At 33.7% G+C, this 21,039-nt stretch overlaps 1 protein-coding gene across 3 annotated transcripts in view; it reads left to right on the top strand.

Annotated features, from left to right (window-relative positions):
* Epha3 (EPH receptor A3) overlaps positions 1 to 21,039 on the top strand; it is a 295,261-nt gene that overhangs the window by 228,622 nt on the left and 45,600 nt on the right. For all 3 annotated transcript variants that reach the window (XM_090347706.1, XM_090347698.1, XM_090347716.1), the window contains exons 10-13: positions 476 to 601; positions 5,454 to 5,639; positions 17,746 to 17,807; positions 18,795 to 19,004. In XM_090347706.1, coding sequence (XP_090203832.1) covers positions 476 to 601; positions 5,454 to 5,639; positions 17,746 to 17,807; positions 18,795 to 19,004 — 584 coding nt within the window. The remainder of the gene's footprint in view (positions 1 to 475; positions 602 to 5,453; positions 5,640 to 17,745; positions 17,808 to 18,794; positions 19,005 to 21,039) is intronic.

Genomic DNA, 21,039 nt, shown 5'->3' with positions numbered 1-21,039 from the left:
CTGTTTTCACAAATGTACTTTGAATATTATGCACCTACACTTCCTCAAAGTCCTTGGTTCAACTACTTCAAGATAAAGAAAGGTTTTTAAATAAAATCAAATAATGAAAAAAAGGGAATGTTAAAAATTCATACAGTTGATTTATTGATAAATGATGCATTACTACATTGTTTGTAACATGACAGAATAGCACCATTATGTATGTAATAGTAATTGTACCACTGAGTCATTGCAAAAGCATCTTCGTTCCTGAAGACTACATTACAATGTGTCTATTTTCTTTTGTTTCTCATCATGGATAGCTTTAAAAAACTTTTTTTCAACACTTGAGCCAACATCTGTCAATTTCTTTGATACCATAAGATAAAACTTGATGTAGCTTATTGAATTAGAATCTATTTTTCAGGCAACATTATCCATTTTTTTCCTCAATGAAAGCTTAATAAATAACGTCTTTGTTCCTTCCCTTAATTAGTAAAGCTCCCGGGACTTCGGACTTATGTCGACCCCCACACCTATGAAGATCCTACACAAGCAGTGCATGAGTTTGCTAAAGAGTTGGATGCCAGCAACATATCCATTGACAAAGTGGTGGGAGCAGGTAACTTAGTAACACAGCCATAATAGTAGCATGCTAATTGCAAATTCATAACTATGACTAAGAATGCTACCTGACACTGCTCTGTTTTCTGAGGCCGAAAGATATTGCTAAAGATAGGGACAGTTTTCTAATTTCATGATCAAAGACAAGCAGTAAATGGGTGTATTTAATGGAATGTAATGATTTCAAAGGTGCCAGACTTTCAGACTCTGCGACGATGGCTGCCTTTTATTTATTGGCTTTCAGAAGTAGCTCAATTTTTCCATAGCTATACTGATCTGTGTCAAAAAGTTATTTGAGAAAGTATAGAGAAAAGAATGTCTAAATTTAAATTAGACCAGTAATTGAAAGATCTTGATATGAATTTTAATAACCTCTTTGGAGTTGAAAGAACAACAAAAATTGTGATATATGACACATCAATTTCATAAGAACTATTTTGACAGGATATCTTAAATAACCCAAATATTTCAATTAATTTATTTGTTCCACTATAAATTCATGAATAAACACTTGCAAAGTTATCACTAAAAGAAGTTTTACTTTTCAATAAAACTTTTAGATAAGTATTAAATAAAAATGTTTTATACTTACAAGTAAGTATAAACTTTCTACTGATGTTTCAAGTGCTTTATCTTCCTAGAAACTCAAGTATCCAGATAATAATAAATTAAAAACTGGTATTCATAACAGGATGCCATTATAGATATTCTTTTTTACATAAGGCAAGACTTGAACATGTGTATTTCAATAAACATCCATGGTAATGCAGTAGCAAAATAAATGTATGTTGAGTATCCTGTTTCATTGGTTCAGTTTAGTTTTGTGAACTGCTCTGTGATATGCTAGGTTATTGTCTGGGTTGGTGTTAGTGTCGATCCAAAGAGTACACTGCTCTCCAGCGTGGCATTCCCAGTAGCACATGTCCCACCTGCTATTTGCACACTGATTTGGAGCTCATTCAGAAGAAGAATAGCTCACTTTCCCACAATCAAAGTCTAGAAGGTCAGATAGCAATCTTCATGACCTTGACGTTTGAAGCTCTCTGCATTGGTAGAAATGCTTTATATTGTGACAGTGACATAGCTAGTCATCCAAAACATAGAGTTGTGAGGCAAAACACACTTTTAGTAATCCCCAGTGCTCATGAAAGATTTGACTAGATGCCCTGGCTTTCCATTCTTAAAATATGTATCTAAACAATGCAGCCTAAATTCATATTCAGAGATATTTTAGCCACCACTCTCATTGCCATTTTAAGAACAATAATGCTGTGCTTACTTTCTTTTCTTTTCTTTTTTTTTTTACCAGTCCTGGGCTTGAGCTCAGGGCCTGAGCACTGTCCTTGGACTTTCTCAAGGCTAGAGCTCTACCACTTGAGCCTCAGCACCACTTCTGGCTTTTTTTCTATATGTGGTACCGAGGAATCGAACCCGGGTCTTCATGCATGCTAGGCAAGCACTTTAAACACTAGGCCAAACTCCCGGCCCTTACTTTATTTTCAAATAGTTATATCATTAGTCGGTGACATTTCTTCTGGAAGAATTCAATATATTGTATATAGACAGTGTTAGAATTCCTTGAGTACAATGTTTTCATCACCAAGAAAACAATATAGAAAAGAGATTTTGAAAGTCTACATCCTCTAACATCTAATTTGCTTTAACAATTCATTTACTCTCTTTATACATCATTATTAATAAAAATCAAAAATAGGATTTAATCTTATCCCTTAAAGTTTAATAATAATAGTTATAAAGATAGAAGTATTTAGGAAGTCTAACTTTGTTCACCAACAATAGCACTTTTGTAGTTATTTGAATTTGCAGAAAGATCATGTATATATATGAGTATGTGTAGTTCAGCTCTCTCATTTTATATTAGAGAATTTATTTTGATAAATGTTACAGAAATCCTCATTTACATATGAAATCCTTAGGAAAATACCCACTTAAAGTAATAAAGTTAATGTTGAGCCATGAATTGTTATCTCAAATTAGGGCATTTCTAATGGTGAAGAATGTATAATGAATAAAAACTCTAGTTTAATCTTGGACTACCACTGTATTGTTCCAAATTTAACTATTTTAAACTTCAGAAGAAATAACATAATTTCAAAGTACCAAAATATGCTAAATATTCACATGATATTTAATGTCATTAGCTTTTAAAATAGATATTTGTATCTCTATTTCAGTAGATGGGGGAAAAGGCTGAATATTTGAATGTCCATTGTCACACCAAAACTGGAAATCATAGCTTAAATCATTTCTTTTCCAATACAAATGCCCATACTTGACCATTACAGTGATACCTCTCTTGTAAGGTTTTTGAAGGTGTGAAATGAGATGATTCTTGTAAAGAGCATGATACTGAGATATAAGCCTTGATCAACAGGTGCTGAAGTAGGAGGAGGCTTCGCTGCAAATATAAGACATGATCACTGTGCTTTTCATGAATTCTGATGGTTTTTATTCTGTAAATTTGTCCTTGATTCCCTTTTAAGATAAAGAAAATAATCTCTAATTGGATCACTTAAAATGTGAAATATTACCCTTAATGTTCCTAGAACTGTCCTCTTAGAAAATGATTTTCAAATACATATTCTGTAAGATATGAATCTTTCTATCATCACCATCACATTAACTACTCATTTTAATATGAAATTTGGCAACTGTCCTTATGATCATATAGAATCTGGTAGTTCCCACGGTATATTTATATACATTTGTCAAGTTGGTCTGAACAGAAACATAAGTATGGGAAATATATCTTCTAAAGTGCGTCTAAACTCAAAGGAATAAATAGTACCAACGTGTAAATGCTACTTACAATGTGTTTGACCTGTATCTGGTCACAGATACACATTGATTTCTTTAACTGGACAAGTCTTATCAGTTAAGCACAACGTTACACCTATGTTGTAGATAAGGAAATGGAAGCACCGATACATGAATATACACACATAAGACTACTAACCCAATAAGTAACAGAATAAGAATAAACTCTAAGCTCTTTGTTTCTGGGATTGATGTTCTCAACCACAGCTCTGTGCTGTCTCTCCTATAAACTGACCAGTGACATATCGCTAAGTGGTGATGGCGTCTAAATTTAAAACATGAGCCTTTATACCATGTTGACTCATGAGAATGGAAGAACTTTCAGGAAATGAAAATTCATTATGAATACATCTGTCTGGTTTACTCAAATGCAATGTTTACAGAAAAGTGAACTGGAGCTCTCTGGTGATGTTCAGAGAACTCTGGATAAGGCAAGAGACTCTTTTGCTTAAAATTCTAATTTCTCATCATAATATCTCCTTCCCCTAATAGTGTTCTCTCTATAAGCATTCTAACTTGGTTTAACAAACCCACAGATGTTTCTCATACTTGCTCCCTCATTCTTTCTATAATCCTAAGCACATTAAAACTGGTATAAATGCCATCCTTTCTCTACTTTCGCAAGGGAAAAAAATGAATTTTGATTTGTTTACCATTACATCGCTGTGCTTTTCTGTGCCTGCCCAAATGTTGCCAATTGATGAAAATTTGTTAAATAATTACATGTGCTTCTGTTTTGGACTTTAAATGACTTTGCCAAGTTATAGCATCAATCATTGCTTTGAAGGAGAAACAAAACTGGATTCCTGTTAAAGGGTCAAGTAGGGGGAAGAGAAGAGCTTCCTAGAGAGACAGTAATTTGTTGTCCTAGAAGAAGCTCTAGTAGGACAATCTGCTATTTCTGTGATTCAAACTATTTACTTGTGGTGGGAGGAGTGAGATAGAAATCATCTCACTTCTCTCTTCTGAATCAAAATATAAACACTGAGTTTTCTAAGTCACCCCTGTGAGAATATTGTTCTATTAGAGAGAGAAGCAAATGATTACAGTGTAATTAAGCCTAGACTATTTCAGGAAAACACTCTTGTTCAATTTAAAATCTTTTTTGATATTACAATTGCTGTGTGTGTGTGAGAGAGAGAGAGAGAGAGAGAGAGAGAGAGAGAGAGAGAGAGAGAGAGAGAGAGAGAGAGAGAGAAATAGATGTAAACTCTCTGTTCTAATCCAGCTCAAAATCTGATGAAAGATGGTAGGTAAAGCTCCTTGATAATGATTAGTTCTAAACAATTATATACATGGATTGGAATCTATTACTTCACAGGAAACAACACTTTGTTTTCAATTTCTGGATTAATTACACATATTTTGAAAATAACATTTTCAAGTATGACATGAAACATAAGAAAATGTTTCTACAATAACTTTTAGACAAGACAGGCTGTTTAATTTGATACCCTTATGCAATTGGTCTTCTCCCAGAAGCTCAGAAAACTTTATAGCTAGCATGCCAATAATGCAACAAACCAATACTCCAATAAACAGAATTGATAGCAGATGTTTTCATTCTCATTTTCAGAGAGTTTGAATGTATAGCCCAATTCGTCCTCAGTAAAAACAGAATAGTTAAAAGCATCTGAAATCTAACCCAATGTTCAACTCATAATATCTGTACCAGCCTGTTTGTTTTCCTGACATAATGTTAGCTATTGAACAAAGGGTGAAAAATCTGACAAGATGCAGCTTTTAATTTTCTTCTCATTTTCTCATGTTGCTTTTTTTTTTATAGTGTGATACATAAAATTCCACAGGAGTTCTCACAAGGTCTTTATTCCACTAGGCTGTGAATGTTCTGGGCTTTTCTAGATAGTCTCTTTTTGTTTTCTTGTCATCTGAAGTAATTTAGAGACTTATGAAATATGGCAAGGACTTGATCTTTCACACGTTTGCTCTCTGTGGAGGATAGCTTTGTTATGCAATGACTTGCATTTGGTTGCTCTTCTTCATTCTTCCAGGTGAATTTGGAGAAGTATGCAGTGGTCGCTTAAAACTCCCTTCCAAAAAAGAGATTTCAGTGGCCATAAAAACCCTGAAAGTAGGCTACACAGAGAAACAGAGGCGAGATTTCCTTGGGGAAGCGAGCATTATGGGACAGTTCGACCATCCCAATATCATTCGGCTGGAAGGAGTTGTTACTAAAAGTAAGTAAGACTCTAAGATCTGCTTTTCCTGCCTTTCTAAGAGCAAGTATATGCTTTTCTAAGCCTTTAAATATTCTTGGGTTTTTAATGTTAGATATCAGGCTGCTTAAAATGTAGAATAGCAAGAAAAAACAATGACTCAATTTTGACAGGAACTCCCAGCTAGTTGCCTTTTCACTTATTCTTCATCAGCTTTGTTTAAGCTCCCAAATCTTTACCCTATTGTCCTCCCTGCCCTGGGAAAATTATAGACATCTTGGGAATACTTCTGAGCTGGAAACATTGGTTCACAAGTAGACTCAAAGCTACCCCCCTCCCGGCTCCCCTCTCTTCTCTGTGGATTCCAAATAGTTCTGATCTAGGGTCCCAGGTGGACTTTTGATGGCTCTAGGGCAAGTTCTGGCATTTGTCCCACTATAGAGATCTGAATTTATTTCCATGATGGTTTCTCCAGCCAAGCTCAAAAGGGATCGTGCGAGGCAGATCTGTGATTTTTGGCTCCCATTCCAATGAAAACCCCTTGAGAGACTATTGGGACCTATTCATTTTTTTTCCTCCTTGAGGTTTTGGAGCATAGAATGTAGAATAAGTAAAATTGGCAGCAAATTCTTTACAGTGAAAGACAACATATGGCAGAGAATTTGGCATCCTTTAGGGGATAATTCATTGGCACCACATTTACATACTCTACGGTTACCAACAGACATTACTCATTATGTTTTTCACAATGTTATTCTTCTTTTACATTACATGCACCTCTTTCCAAATGGCAATAATACCAAGTCTCAACTGTAGTGTGACTAAAAGGGCATTTCCTTCTTCATGAAAGCACGGTATAATTGAAATATACTTTGATTTCCTTTGGAGTGTTCATGTAAAATGAATTAAATTAAGACCTTAACAGCATGGATTTATTTAAGCACATGCTATAGGCCCACATTAAGTATTTTACAAAGTGATTGTACATGGGCTATTGTGACTTCATTTGCCACCATTCCTACCACCCATTCCTCATAAGACGAACTCTTCTCACACCAAATACACTGCAGCTTCCTAATCATAATATTCAGAGATCATTGTTAAAATGGAATTGAGTCGCTTGAGGAAGTGGGTGAGGCTAGTCTGGGAGAAAATTCTGGTAGGGAAGACATTCATCAAGATGCCTGATACTTATAATCTAATATATTGAATTGAAACCCATTTGTTCATTGAAAAAAACTTATTTCTTGCCTCTGCATTTTGAAAAACCATGCCATATTGTTAGTTATACTGATCATGTTTACAAATATATCAAATTATAAGCTGGTATGTATGGGCTTGCTCAACTTTCTTGACTTGCAGGTATTTTAGTACTTGAGCCAGATCTCCAGCCATGCTTTTTGCTGATTATTTTAGTGATGGAGTCTTTAGAATTTACTGCCCAGATAGGCCTCAAATTACTGTCTTCCAAATCTCATCTTCTGAATAGACCATTACAAGTATGAGCTACTGGCACCTAATATCTTGCATTTAGAACCTTTCTATTTTTTCCTTTCCTTTCCTTTCCTTTCCTTTCCTTTCCTTTCCTCCTTTCCTTCTTTCCTTTCCTCCTTTCCTTTCCTTTCTTTTCTTTTCCTTTCTTTCCTTGCTTGCTTTGATGTTGTTGTTTTACCAAAAGCACTGCTTCAATATTCATTGCAGCATTATTTACCATAGCAAAGATATGGAACCAACCTAGATGTCCCTCAGTTGAAGAGTGGATCAACAAGTTGTGGTATTTGTATACAACGGAAGTCTATGCTGCTGTCAGAAAAAATGACATCGCCCCATTTGTTAGGAAATGGAAAGACTTAGAAAAAATCATATTAAGTGAAGTAAGCCAGACTCAAAGGAACTTAGGCTCAATGGTTACCCTCATTTGTCATAATCAGTAGAAACCTTGGGCTTTCCTAGCAGAGATTTGCAATAGAGCAAAACCTTGATACATAAGGCCATATAGTATGAAGCTAAATGAAAGGACCTCCAGGATACTGAAACAAAAGCCATATAATGTATGATTGTTGTCCTTAATGTACTATGTTATCTCTCATCTCTTTTGCTGTCCCTTGGTTATCTCATATTGTTACAGTATCTCACTTTGTTATCTGATATATTGGATTTATTTGTATTTGGTTATTTGAAATTGGATAGAGAAGGGAGGAAAACCAAGATGGGGGGGTGGAGGGGGGGTAGTGGGGACCAAGACATGTGAAATGGTATCAATGTATGTGAATTCATGCACCTTCTATCTGGCAAATATCATGTAACCCTTTTATTAATTACAATAAAAATATAAATAAATAAATAAATAAATTTAGCAACTTAAAAGAAAAGAATAAATCTATTGGTTTTTCAGGAAAAAGCTATACTATCTTTTGTCTGTTGAATTGCAGTGCCATGTTTCATTGAGAATTTCATATACTTTAGCCATTTAAAGGCTGATAATATCCTAATCAAGTGACTATCATTCCGAACTAGGGATTCACTGAGAAGGAAAATAAAATCATTTGTGCTTAGGTAGACATTGTTCTAAAATTTAGTTTTCACTATGAAAAATGCTAACCCTCCTTGATGGAGTATCTACTATCTTTCTGACTTTGTACTATGATATAATTTCATTGTTATTCATTACCACTCTGTGAATTAGACATAATCATTTCTTTTACCTTTGAACAAACAATTATAAACCATGAGTAGATTGTCTGACTAAAAAAGTGCTAATTATAGTATGGAGAACAAGGGATTTTCGTTTATACTCTACTGACACGTCTGAACAAAGTCATGTTTCCATGTTTTGTTCTTAGATTCTACATATTAATTTCCTGATTTTAAAAGTATTTCCTCACAACTTCATCATAGCAAGACAACTTTCATATTTCAAAAAAATCTTTTTGAAATAATTCATTACTGTTAGAACCTGAAACAACATATTTCTCAAAGCTGACACGAATGGTGACTAAAGTAGAGCCTAATCAAAATTAGTACCTCTTTCATTACTGTTGAGGAACCAAAAAATGACTAGTTAAGAGAGAGGGGGGGCAGGGAGAGGGGCAGGGACAGGGATAGGGACAGGGAGAGGGAGAGAGAGAGGAAAGAAAAGAAAATATGGAGAAAGGGGGGAGAGAGAAAGCTAAAGAAAGAAGGAAACAGTAATATCTACTATAAATACATTTCCCAGTGTCTTGGTGAATACGTTTTTTAAAAGAAATACAATTAACTAATTTATTGCATTACTCATGAAGTGATGGAGAAAATAATTGTATTTTAACATGGACAGAGGCATCACTTAAATTGTATAAGTAAGAAGAAATAAGTAAAAATGATTACCAAACTCTAGTATTCCATATAATTGAAGTTGATTTATTTATTTCAGTGTCCTAAATGACAAAAGCGAACCACCCAATAAATTAAACTTTTTCTTAAAGGTTTAATAAAAATGAACACTAAAACATAATTGCTAGGATAGTTTTTCTTTAGATGTAAAAAATAAAATAACCAAATACAAATTCTGGCCACAAACAAATCTACAAAACAATCCCCGAGAAAACAATTCCTGTGAACAGTAAGTTAAGATGGCTTTTATAAACTAAAGATATAATTTAATAAACATCTTATTTATATCTTATTCTCTAACATCCTGATATGGATTACAACTGCCTTAGTCTTGAAGTGAGAAATAAAAATTTGATATATCTCCCTGGTCAAATAAATCTGTAAGAAACTGTCAAACCTGACTCTATAAATCCCTATCATCTCATATATTGCAAATATAGCAAAGGAGTAAACCCAGAATTAGATTTGGAACTCCTTAGTGGCATATTTAAAAGCTCTAAATCTGGTACCTTATTTTAACAGAGAGGAAATAGAAGCTTACTGTAATAAAATTAAAATGTTACATTTAATACATGAGTATGACACATTGTTGTCAAAGAAGTTATTTATTCTGCTGCTAATATTTTGCACTCTAAAACAATGTACTTCTACTTGAATACTCATGTGCATGTGTGCACACATACACACATGGACAAATAAAGGGATGCAGAATTTATAGTACATTGCATTTCAAATAAAAATGAGCATATTAGTATCTAGACTAAAAATCAGTGCATCCAAGATCAGATTCTGACACAACCATACTGATGGTGAGACCTTATGTCAAACTAGTCACAGATACATCTTATTCTGTAACATAGAATTAATAGTAAAATCTTACTATTTGAAGATTTCAGAATGGGATGAGAGCTTGGGTTGGTGACTCACACCTGTAATCCTATCTACTCAGAGGCTGGGATGTGATTATCATAGTTTGAAACCAGTCCTGGTAGTGAAGTTCATGAGACACTTATGCTCAGTAAACTACTTAAACAAAAAAACAAAAACAGAAGTGACATTGTTGATTAAGTGGTAGAGTGCTAGCCTTAAACAAAAGAAACCCAGAGAGAGCATCTAGACCCTAAGTTCAAGCCACAACAGTGGCAAACACATACACAATACAAAAGCAAACCCCTCAATAAATTAAACACAACACACACACACACACACACACACACACACACACACACACACACACAAATCCACGCACATAAATGTTGTAAGAGAATATAAAAATACATTGCCAAGGAATTATGCAAATCTACATTACATCTTTTGGCTAAGAGTGAGATGACCTGTTAGTGTGTGTATGCGTGTGTGTGTGTGTGTGTGTGTGTGTGTGTGTGTGTGTGTGTGTGTGATTTCTTGAAAAGATTCCTTTCTTCTCTTTTGTCTCAGAGTTAAGCCCTTTCATTATTGCTATTAATTGTGTGCTTGGAAACACTGGGTCTATTATAATGTATCGTTTTCAAATCATTTTGAGAAGGGCCTTTATGTGATCATTACTTTTCATTTATTTGAATCAAGCCATAAACAATTTTAATGGTTTGTCATGAGCCTGAAAGTCTTAAATATGAGAAGGTGATAGAGTCTCTGATCTTCAAAGTAACAGCAAGCTGGGGGGTGAGGGGGCAGGCTTGCCCAGAATGAAGTACTCACATATGTTATCAATTTTAATTCTAGTTCAAAAGGATGAAACTAGATTTTAACAAATGTTTGATATTTCTGCCATCACACCATTAGTTAAATGATGTTTAGATTCTAACAATAATTTCCATGGGCAATATTTTAACTAGTGAAATAGAAGAAATTACATTTGATCAAATTGGTGTGTTTTTCCCTCTTTTGGATTATTTACTGGGAATTGAAAAAATCCACCAGGAAACTTCACTGTAGTCTTGTGCTGTTGAGGAATGTCATGGACAGATCACTAAGAGGATTTCTCATAATTAAAATATCCCCCCTCTATATCTGTGTCCACTTTGCACCATGGATGAGATTAATTTGTATTTCCTTATTCTCAGTATAAAAATAGAGGAATGTTGGTGGAATACTTTATGAATAATCCCAAATCCTTGTTATTTCCATATCTCTCTGCAAATTTTCTTCTGCACTTCTTTCAAGAGTATTATATTTCATGCCAAATCCTTATTTTTTTTTTACAGCGGTACTTGGATTTGATCTCAGGGCCTTGGGCTTGCTAGGTAGACATTCACTTAAACCACTTCCCAAATATTTCATGTGATATTTTGCAATGGAAAGCACATCAGAAGCCATATAATGAGTGATTGTTGTCCTTAATGTAACTCTGTTATCTCTCATCTCTTGCTGTCCGTTGGTTATTTCATATTGTTACAGTATTTCACTTTGTTATCTGATATATTGCATATATGCTTATCTGGTTATTTGAAATAGGATGGGGAAGTTTGGAAAACAAGATGAGTGGCGGGGGTGAGGGAGGGAAATGGGGACCAAGACACAAGAAAGGGTATCAATGCTTGTGAAGTAATGCACCTTCTATCAGGCGAATATAATGTAACCCTTATATTAATTACAATAAAAATATATAAAAAAGAAAGCACATCAGATATATTACAGAAAGAGAAGAATAAATTTTGTAAACTTTGATGGCACAAGTTGTTATTGCACATTCCTGACTATAAATTCGAAGTATGTCTATATACTTACACAAACAAAAACAGGAGACTGTCTTTTCAATATATTATAGAAAATGTGAGAACTAGAATGGCATAGTTACATGTCTAAAGTACTGTAGCTATTTACTTTGCTTTGATTTATTAATAGCTATTGCACTAATTAGCATGGCATATTTGAATCAAAACAGCATTTATGTGGTAATATTCCTCATTTATTTAGTTGGATAGTTTCTTTTTAAAAATTATTTAAAAGTATTTATTTTAAAGTGTGTAAGTGAATAAATGCTTTTAGGCTTGGAAAAAAACATAGTTGGATAGTTTCTTAAGATTGAATTCAATTTAGATAACTTACTAGAGCATAATTCTCAGTGTACAAAGGCCCAGAATCAATTCTTCGGTACCACGTACAAAGAAAAAAAAAATCAGAAGTGATGTTGTGGCTCAAGTGGTAGGCTCTAGCCTTGAGAAAGCCCAAGGACAGTACTCAGGCTCTGAGTTCAAGTTCCAAGTCTGACAAAAAAGTTTGACTTTATAAAAGCAAATCAAATCAAAACAAAACAGGCTGTGTGTTAGCACGGAAAGTACGATTGGTTAAGGCAGATTTAGAAGCAAAATTTCTCAGCCTGATTTTTCTGTCATGAATAAGTTATTTTCAAATAATAGGTATAATTAAATCAATTCTAGCTTGCACAATGTACATAGGAAAGTTAGAACTATAGACAAAGAATTAGAGACAAAAAAATCAATTCTCCACTGATTTGGCTGATAGAGCAATTGATGTAACTAGAGTCAATACAACACAATAATGTCTTGTTTAAAATAGAATTAGAAAAATATTGCCCTGTAACTTATAATAATTAAATAAGAGAAAAATACCATAATTCATTTTGTTACAACGTTTCTATAAGCTAGCTATAACATGAAAACTATAACCAAACATTTTTGAACCATGAAAGTTGACAAAAATTTGTGTTCTTGTATTTTATTATTGGTATGATATATAGAGGGGTTACAGTTACATTCATCAGGTAGTTTGTATATAACTTCATGAAAATTGATACCCCTTCCCATGTTTTTCTCCCACTTTCTCTCCCCTCACCCTCTCCCAATCATCTTGGTTTCCCCTCCTCTTCCTTATTTTAAATTAACAAGTAAACATATATATATACACTATACTAAGTACCAATGTCAGATAGAGTAACAACATGAGATAAATCATAAGGGGAAAAGAAGAGAAGAGAGATAACTTCACATATTACATTAAGAGCAACAATCACAAAGATATCCCTCTTATTTTCACATTCTGGAGTTCATTTCGCTTAGCCTCATCCTATATGGCCATATGTACATAGCTTTTGAGCTATTGTGATCCTCTGCTATTATATATATATATATATATATATATCACATATTCTTGATCCATTCATCTACTGAGGGGTATTTGGGTTGCAATGGTAAATAATGCTCAATGAACATGGTTGTTCTTAGTATAGTTCTTGATGATTTATCTTGGCTTTAACTTTATATGTAAGTTCCCTAAATACTTACCTAAATGCTTCCAGGTTTTAGAACAAGCTTTTTTTTGTGAGGGGGGTAGTGAGCGGTCATAGGTCTTGAACTCTGGGCCTTAGCACTGTCCCTGAGCGATTCAGCTCAATGCTACCACCTTACCCCTTGAGCTACCAAGCCACTTCCAGTTTTCTGGTGGTTAACTGGAGATAAGACTCTCCAGGACTTTTGTGGCTAGATTGGCTTTGAATCATGATCCTCAGATCTCAGTCTACTGAGTAGATAGGATTACAGGCATGAGCCACCAGGCCCAGCTTATAATTTTTTTTAACATGGAGTTAGTAAAGAAAGCTGTCAAATTTGTGCAAATTTCATCTTCTTATTTCTGCTTCTGTTTTCTGCTACCATGATTCTGATTACATAATAGCCATAGAAGACTAGTAACTGTCAAATACAATGATTTTGGTTTTAAGATGCATTCATATATAAATGTATGTTTAGGTCTTTGGAAAATAAGATGTAGAGTATCAGACATAATTGTTATTAATAGGAGTTAATATTATTTCCTTTTGGACATGAGTTCAATGTGTATAATTTTAGATATCTTAAAAATGATTACATTTGATGCTTGAAAGTGGATACTATTATCTAAGAACTAACGTTTGAAAATTGTAAAGAAAAATATCTCTGTGATTGACTATTTATCTAACTTACCACTTAATCTTCTTTTTGCAGAAAATGTGGTGGAGAAGGGTGTGGAGAACCTGGAATTCTTAGTAATTTAAAATTGTATACTCACTTTCATTGAGCACTGATTCAGCAATTACAAGTATCTCTGAGTCACTATGGATAGTTGGGGAAATGACAAATTTTAATAGACTTACTTGTTTCCCCATTTTTCCCTATATTCATAAGTAGATATAGAAACAAAATGGAGTCTCACACAAGTGGCTTATGTATTCTATCTACTTAGGAGGCTAAGATCAGAAGATAAGGATTTAAAGCCAGCTTTGGAAGAAGTCTTTGAAACACTTATCTCCAATTATCTACCAAAAAGGCAAAGGTAGACATGTGGCTCAAATGGTAGAATGCTAGCCTTGAGGGAAAGTTGTTCAGGGACATTGTCCAGTACACAAGCCCCAGGACTGGCAGGTACACACATACAGACACACATACAGACACACACACACACACACACACACACACACACACACACACACAGAAAAACTCCACCAAAAATTCTATTTTGTTCATTTTTATTAGTTTTATTGCATTTAGTTATGGAATGTTTTACAGAGTATATCATATATGCCAGAAATATTTTGAAGTCTCTGTTGTTAATGAATGACATAGGTTATGTTTTGAGGTTGCAGGTCATATCATTTGTGAAACAAAATGTATGTGAAAAAACATGCATAACTGAGTGTCAGTATCGTATATTGTGAATAAGAGTTGTCATTTTTTTAATATCCTACCCTATTTTATGCACATTAGAACTAACTGTAGCCTCTATTTAAGAGAGTCTTTTAAAAAAAACTATATTTATCAAAATCAAGATCACAAGGGAAACTCTTAAATTAAAATACTGATTTCCAAGGTAGGATATTTTGATTCTGTTTATTCTTTGTCTGTACATTTGGTTTCCTGAATCTTTGAACTTAATGCAAAGCACATTTCCCAACTTGCCTATTTTAACTGAAGTGTTTACAAATACCAAAATTACAGAGTTAAAGACAGACTGATCTGATTTCTGAATGGTCATGGAGCTTTGGCTTAATTGACTGGGTTGATTTTTAGCTACTTTCATTTCCCTTGCCAAACATTTTACTCTGTATGCTAATAGGAAATGAAATGGTAATAAGGCTGAAAGCCAGAGGAAGTGTGTGAGAAGCAAAGATCAGTACAGGAATTCAGTGCCTGGCAGTATAAAGCAAGATATTTGGAACTACCTTGGAAGCAGGCATCTGTAGCAGGTTCTGCTTCTTAGAATTATATTAAGGAAGAAATACTGACACTGCAGATGATCTACAGACAGAACATTCACTCATGTAGTCATTCATTCATATATGTATTCATTCATTCACTTATTCATTCATTTTACTGAGGCCAGGTCTCTGTTAAAGTAGAAGAGGAAAGAATTAGATGAATCTTCCATTTCCCTTAAAGACTGTGAATTGAATGTAAGCTAGAATTTGTAAAGAGCAAATTCTAACAGCTCAGGATTAAGGCTAAAATACTTTTTTCAGATATTACTAGATCACAAAGTTGTATGTGTGACTGTTACTCTGAGAATATAAATAAATCAACACACTAGTTAAATTGACTGATGTATTAAATGATTAAATATGTGTGAAAATTATAAAAAAATTTATAGAATTTAAAACATTTGTTCCTCACCACAATAAACAAGACATTCCTCCTACAATATATTCAAATGAAAAAATATAGCAAGGCTAGCTTTCATGATAATAATTTATAATTTTCAACCAGTATATACTCAGAGTTTTTACATATAAAAAATAGAAAATAAATTTAGGTATCTTCTAGCATCAAAATGGTAAACTAACCTTCATAAAATAGAAGGTACTTAAGGATTCAAATTATAATGGTGTTATGATAAATGAACCTGCTTGTTAAAAATATTGAAGACATTCAGTAGAATTCAACTAAGAACAACTGAACTTGCAAAAAGGGTAGCTTTCTTGTAGCAAGACATCATGGCATTAGAAAAGCAGGGTTAAAATGTGATTATATGTGCAAGTTTAAAATTCAGATAGACCGTGTCAGAGATTTGATTTACTATTGGATAATTTTTGAGGAGTTGAAACTAAGGTTTTCAATGCACTTAATCTCCATGGAAGAAGAAAAAGGAAAATAATGCTTATTATTAATGTGTAAGTGTGGCTGAGATTTAGCCTAATGGTAGAGTACTTGCCTAGCATGCACAAAAATCCAGGTTCAGTTACTTGATACTATATACACAGAAAAAACATAGTGGTACTGTGAGTCAAGTGGTAGAGTAATAGCCTCGAGGAAAGCCCAAGGACAGGGCTCAGGCGCTGAGTTCAAGCCCCAGGACTGGCAAAAAAAAAAAAAAGGCAAAACATAATTGTGTCATGAGAATTAAATGAGAGAACAGATAAAGTACTCAATGCAGTGTTATAAAATTTTTTCCAAAGAAAAAGCACTGACATTTCCCACAGATCAAGAAGTATCTATTTCCTAAATTTGTCTTTTTCCCTTAATTTTGGTTTTTAAAAGTAATTTCCTAGCTATTGGTGTAATATAGCTAGAATTATATTTCAGCTTTGTTCATACAGCATTATACTTTAATAATTATTAGTGATCTAGTCCTCAGCATCATATATATGTATTTATATCATTAATTCAAAATAACCCCATAGAATTGGCATGCAACAACTGACTAAATTGTTACTCATTGTTGACCATCTATTGCAGTTGTAACTTATATATCTACAATATTTAGCATCATTGCAGTTGGTACTTTTCATATATTATGTGTTTACCCCATGAATAGCACAGTGTCTAGACTACAACTCTCAATTTTATCAACATGTGTACTTCATGACATTGAGCCACTTATCTATGCTATCTTGTTTCTTAAATGCAAAATGTAAATGATAATAGCTAAGTTAGTATATCTAATCAACCAGTATTTTACACAGAATAATTGCTATATAAGTACATTAAAATGCTAGATCCACATAGCTTAATCACATTCAAGCCTATATATTTCCCAAGTTACAAATCATTGGTTTCTACAATTTTTATGATAGCTTATTTTCCTTTCAAACACAACATGAACTTGATAATTCTATTTCTTATAAGTCTTTTACACTTCATGAAGTAGGAATTTTTTAAAATTTTGATTTAAGTCATTGCAGAATTATAATTCAATGAAACAGTTCATGAATATACAATACATTTGGATCATTCTCTCCATCCTTCCCAATCCAATCCTCTCTTACACAATCTCAATTTTGTACATGTACACTGAATCTTATGAATGCATATGAATTTTTTTCCTCCCTTTTGCTCTTAATTCCTCTTGATCCCACCTCATCACCTTTTTGAGTTTTCTGGAAGATAGGGAGTTGGATTTACTGTGCCAAAAACTAACCAGCACAAAAGACAACATGAGGCACCACACAGTGGATATGCATACTCTTAGAGAAATTATTTTTGAAAAGTAGCTATGATTGAATTAAATGAAGGAGAATGACATATTTTGACCTTTATGTGTCCTGAAAACAATGCCAAATAAGTCCTGTTCAATACTCTAGGTTTATGCCTTTTGATCAAGAAACCAGTCTTCTCCATTTTTGCCTTAGTTTCAGTTATTTCATTTTCATTTCTTAGTGTTATTTTTGCTTGCTGTGTTATTTTTTTCTAATAACATCATGGCAATATTTGGCAGATAAATTTCTTAAGTCTTTGCATTTATTATGTTCCAAGGTATTATATATAATTAATTGTATATTGGTTGCACAGTTTTGATGATTTTCAATTTATTGTTTGCCATTATATAGGTAAGCCAGTTATGATTGTTACAGAATACATGGAGAATGGTTCCTTGGACAGTTTCTTGCGTGTAAGTAAAGACATATTGTTCTCTAATTATGATTAGGGTCTTCAAAATGCTTTAAATATTTTGTATCCTGAGACACATATGTGATAGAAAAATAGATATATAAAATATGTCATTCCATTCATAATTATGAGGGAAAATTCTAAATTTTATATGGAGAAATGGTTGTTTTGAAAGGCAACAATTATAGAAATTATTTTTATAGATCCCAAAGCACTTTAAAGTACATTTAAACTGTTGCAATAAATATTCCTTTAAAATGCTTTTTTAGGTATATTTAATGGTGGATATTGTATTGCTTTTACCACCTATTTAAATTCAAATGGTGAACTAGATATGTAACTCTGGCACCTGAAGGGTTACTCTGAGGTTCTGTATTCAAATATCAGTACCACCACAAGAGAGAATGAGGTGGGAGAGAAGGAGGGAGAGAGATGAAATAGGATAAATGAAATAAATGCCCTAGATTTTCACAATACAGAACTCTATGACTGTCTTCTGTTCCTTTCTGTTTTGTGATCTAATACCCAGGCTATAGTAAAAAAAGCAGCAAAAACTCAATCAATAATTTTGCTATTCATGAATAAATTATATTGAGAGTGAACATTTCAGTACTACTTAATGTGAAGTAAATCATAAAATATCATGGAAACCAACAAAGTAGAAAATGATCAACCTGACATAGTCACAAGACCCATTTCATTTGTTTGTCTTGTTTATGTTTCTGAGAAAACGTTCGGTATTTGTAACCCACAAAGATCAGCAGAACCCTTCTTCTGAGCTTTGGTTCTTATTGCATATGCTGTTTTCCTTGGCAGGGCATGAATTGATCTGCCAGTCTTGTCAGTCAGGTGTGCTTTGAGCTACAAGATCTATAGTAGGCTTTGTTACAACTTTTTGGCCTATGAACTTTTAAAGAAAATAACACCAAGGATGTATATCTGGGCTCTAGCACCAAACCTTAATTCTGCATTTGGGAATGTCTTCCAGAAACACGATGCCCAGTTTACGGTTATCCAGCTGGTGGGAATGCTGCGAGGCATCGCGTCCGGCATGAAGTATCTGTCCGATATGGGATACGTTCACAGAGACCTCGCTGCTCGCAACATATTGATCAACAGTAATTTGGTGTGCAAGGTTTCTGATTTTGGACTCTCACGTGTTCTAGAGGATGACCCTGAGGCTGCTTACACCACGAGAGTGAGTAACAAAAGAGTCTCTGATTCCCCCCCCCCACACACACACCCCTCCCCACACACATTGTGAGCTGGTGAATACATACATAGAAATGGACCCAAACAGAAATGTTGGTTAGATTGACACAGGAGACAACATTCCTGAAAGATGAAATATGACTACTTATTCTGGGAAACATTTATGGTCACTCTTTTGAAAAGGACTCAGACAATTTGAGATACCTTACTTGGTTTAATGGTTTTATAAACTGTCAAGATTTTCACATGTCTAAACTTATGAATGATTTGCCGAAGTTTTGGTTCATGCTGGAGATGCATTTAATAGGCAAATGTAATAAATCTGTGGGATACCAGCCTAATAGATGAATGTGAAAACATTTAAAAATCAGTATTTTCATAAATAGTGAGTGACTGTATCCTTAAATTCCAAACAAGCCAAGGGTAATGTCACGTTCAGTTACTCAGGAGGCATGAGAATTGGGAGCGAAGTTATTAAGATTTTATCTTTTGTATTTACATTTTATTGTAAAGATGATTAAAGGAATAAGGCTTGGGATATGAATCATACTAATAAAACACTAGTATAGTATCTATGGCACCTGGGGATCAATGCCTAGTAATGAGGAGGAAAAAGAGAAACCAAAGCAATAAAATGAAGAGTAGTCCATATTTTTTCCATCTCTAGATAATATTGTTTGTGAGTCAGTTTTTCCAGATTTTCATCTTTGTGAGTGTATGTATTACTTTACTAGGATTATTCTTTTTCTTTGTGCATTCTAGTACTAGAGCTTGAACTCAGTGCTTCTCACTTTTGCTTAAGTTTTTCACATTAAGCTTCCCCATTTTGTGCCACTTAATTAAAGATATTAGTCACTTGGATTTTTCTTCCCAGGTTTTCTTCAAACTATAGCTCTCAGATGTTAGCATCCTAGGTACCTATGATTACAAATGTGGACCACTGGCACTAGGCTATGAATATTCTTTTTTTTGCCAGTTCTGGGGCTTGAACTCAGGGCCTGAGCACTGTCCTTAGGCTTTCTCAAGGCTAAACCTTTACCACTTGAGCTATAGCACTACTGCTGGCTTTTTCTGTGTATATGAACCCGGGTCTTTGTGCATGCTAGACAAGCACTTAACCACTAGGTCAAACTCTTAATATTACTTAGCAAGGCTATTTTTAAACCATAAAAATGACTACTATATAGCTGTGACTACTTCATGAAATTGTAACACATGAATAAATATCATGACTTCCTCCCTAATCTCTACAAAAATTACTCTGCCAATGTTTTACAGCTGTGTATCTCACTCTCTTTTTCATGTTAGAAGACATGTGTACCATGTGACATATTTACTTTACCAAGAAATGCCTTTACTCTTCTTGCTTTTCTGCTTTTTAAATATATCCTTCATTCATTTACTCTATAAAACTCGCTTTACTATATGAGCCTTTAGCATAGTCCATGAATTTTATTATTCTTGTTTGCATTGCTCTTGTTATAATAGTCACATAATTGAAAGTTCCTTCAGCTTTGATTAAAGAATGTATCTGATATCTGTATTTGCTATAATATTTATTATATATTTTACATATTATATATATTCATACCTTATTTTAAAATAAGGCAGATATTCAAGAGTGCTTCAACTCTGCACTGCATCCAATTATTAAGTGTGACCAAATTTATTATCAATATTAACCATGATGTCTGTGATAATCAAAGTTCAGTAGAATGTTGAGAAGCTCATTGAAATGTAGTCATGTGCTTACTAAAAATACATATTGAGTTTATTTGCAATGTTTCATTTATACTTGTTATTACTTTTAGGAATCAGGGTCCTAACAGTTATTTATTTGGCTTATGTAAATAAGATTTTGCTATTCTCACAATCCCTCTTAGCATTTCTGAATGAAATACAGTAGGACCTTTGCATGGATGTAAAACTCTCAGAAGATTCTTAAAAATTCACTATATTCAAATGGATTCACTTGCAGTCAACACAGAGTTTTTTAGTTCCTTAATGCTCATTCTGATATT

The sequence above is a fragment of the Megascapheus bottae genome, chromosome 1 (assembly GCF_031878675.1).
Source record: "Megascapheus bottae isolate mThoBot1 chromosome 1, mThoBot2.hap1, whole genome shotgun sequence".
In the NCBI taxonomy this organism is placed as follows: domain Eukaryota; kingdom Metazoa; phylum Chordata; class Mammalia; order Rodentia; family Geomyidae; genus Megascapheus; species Megascapheus bottae.
The sequence above is the reverse complement of the archived record's forward strand: the minus strand, read 5'-3'. Positions and strand labels throughout refer to the sequence as shown.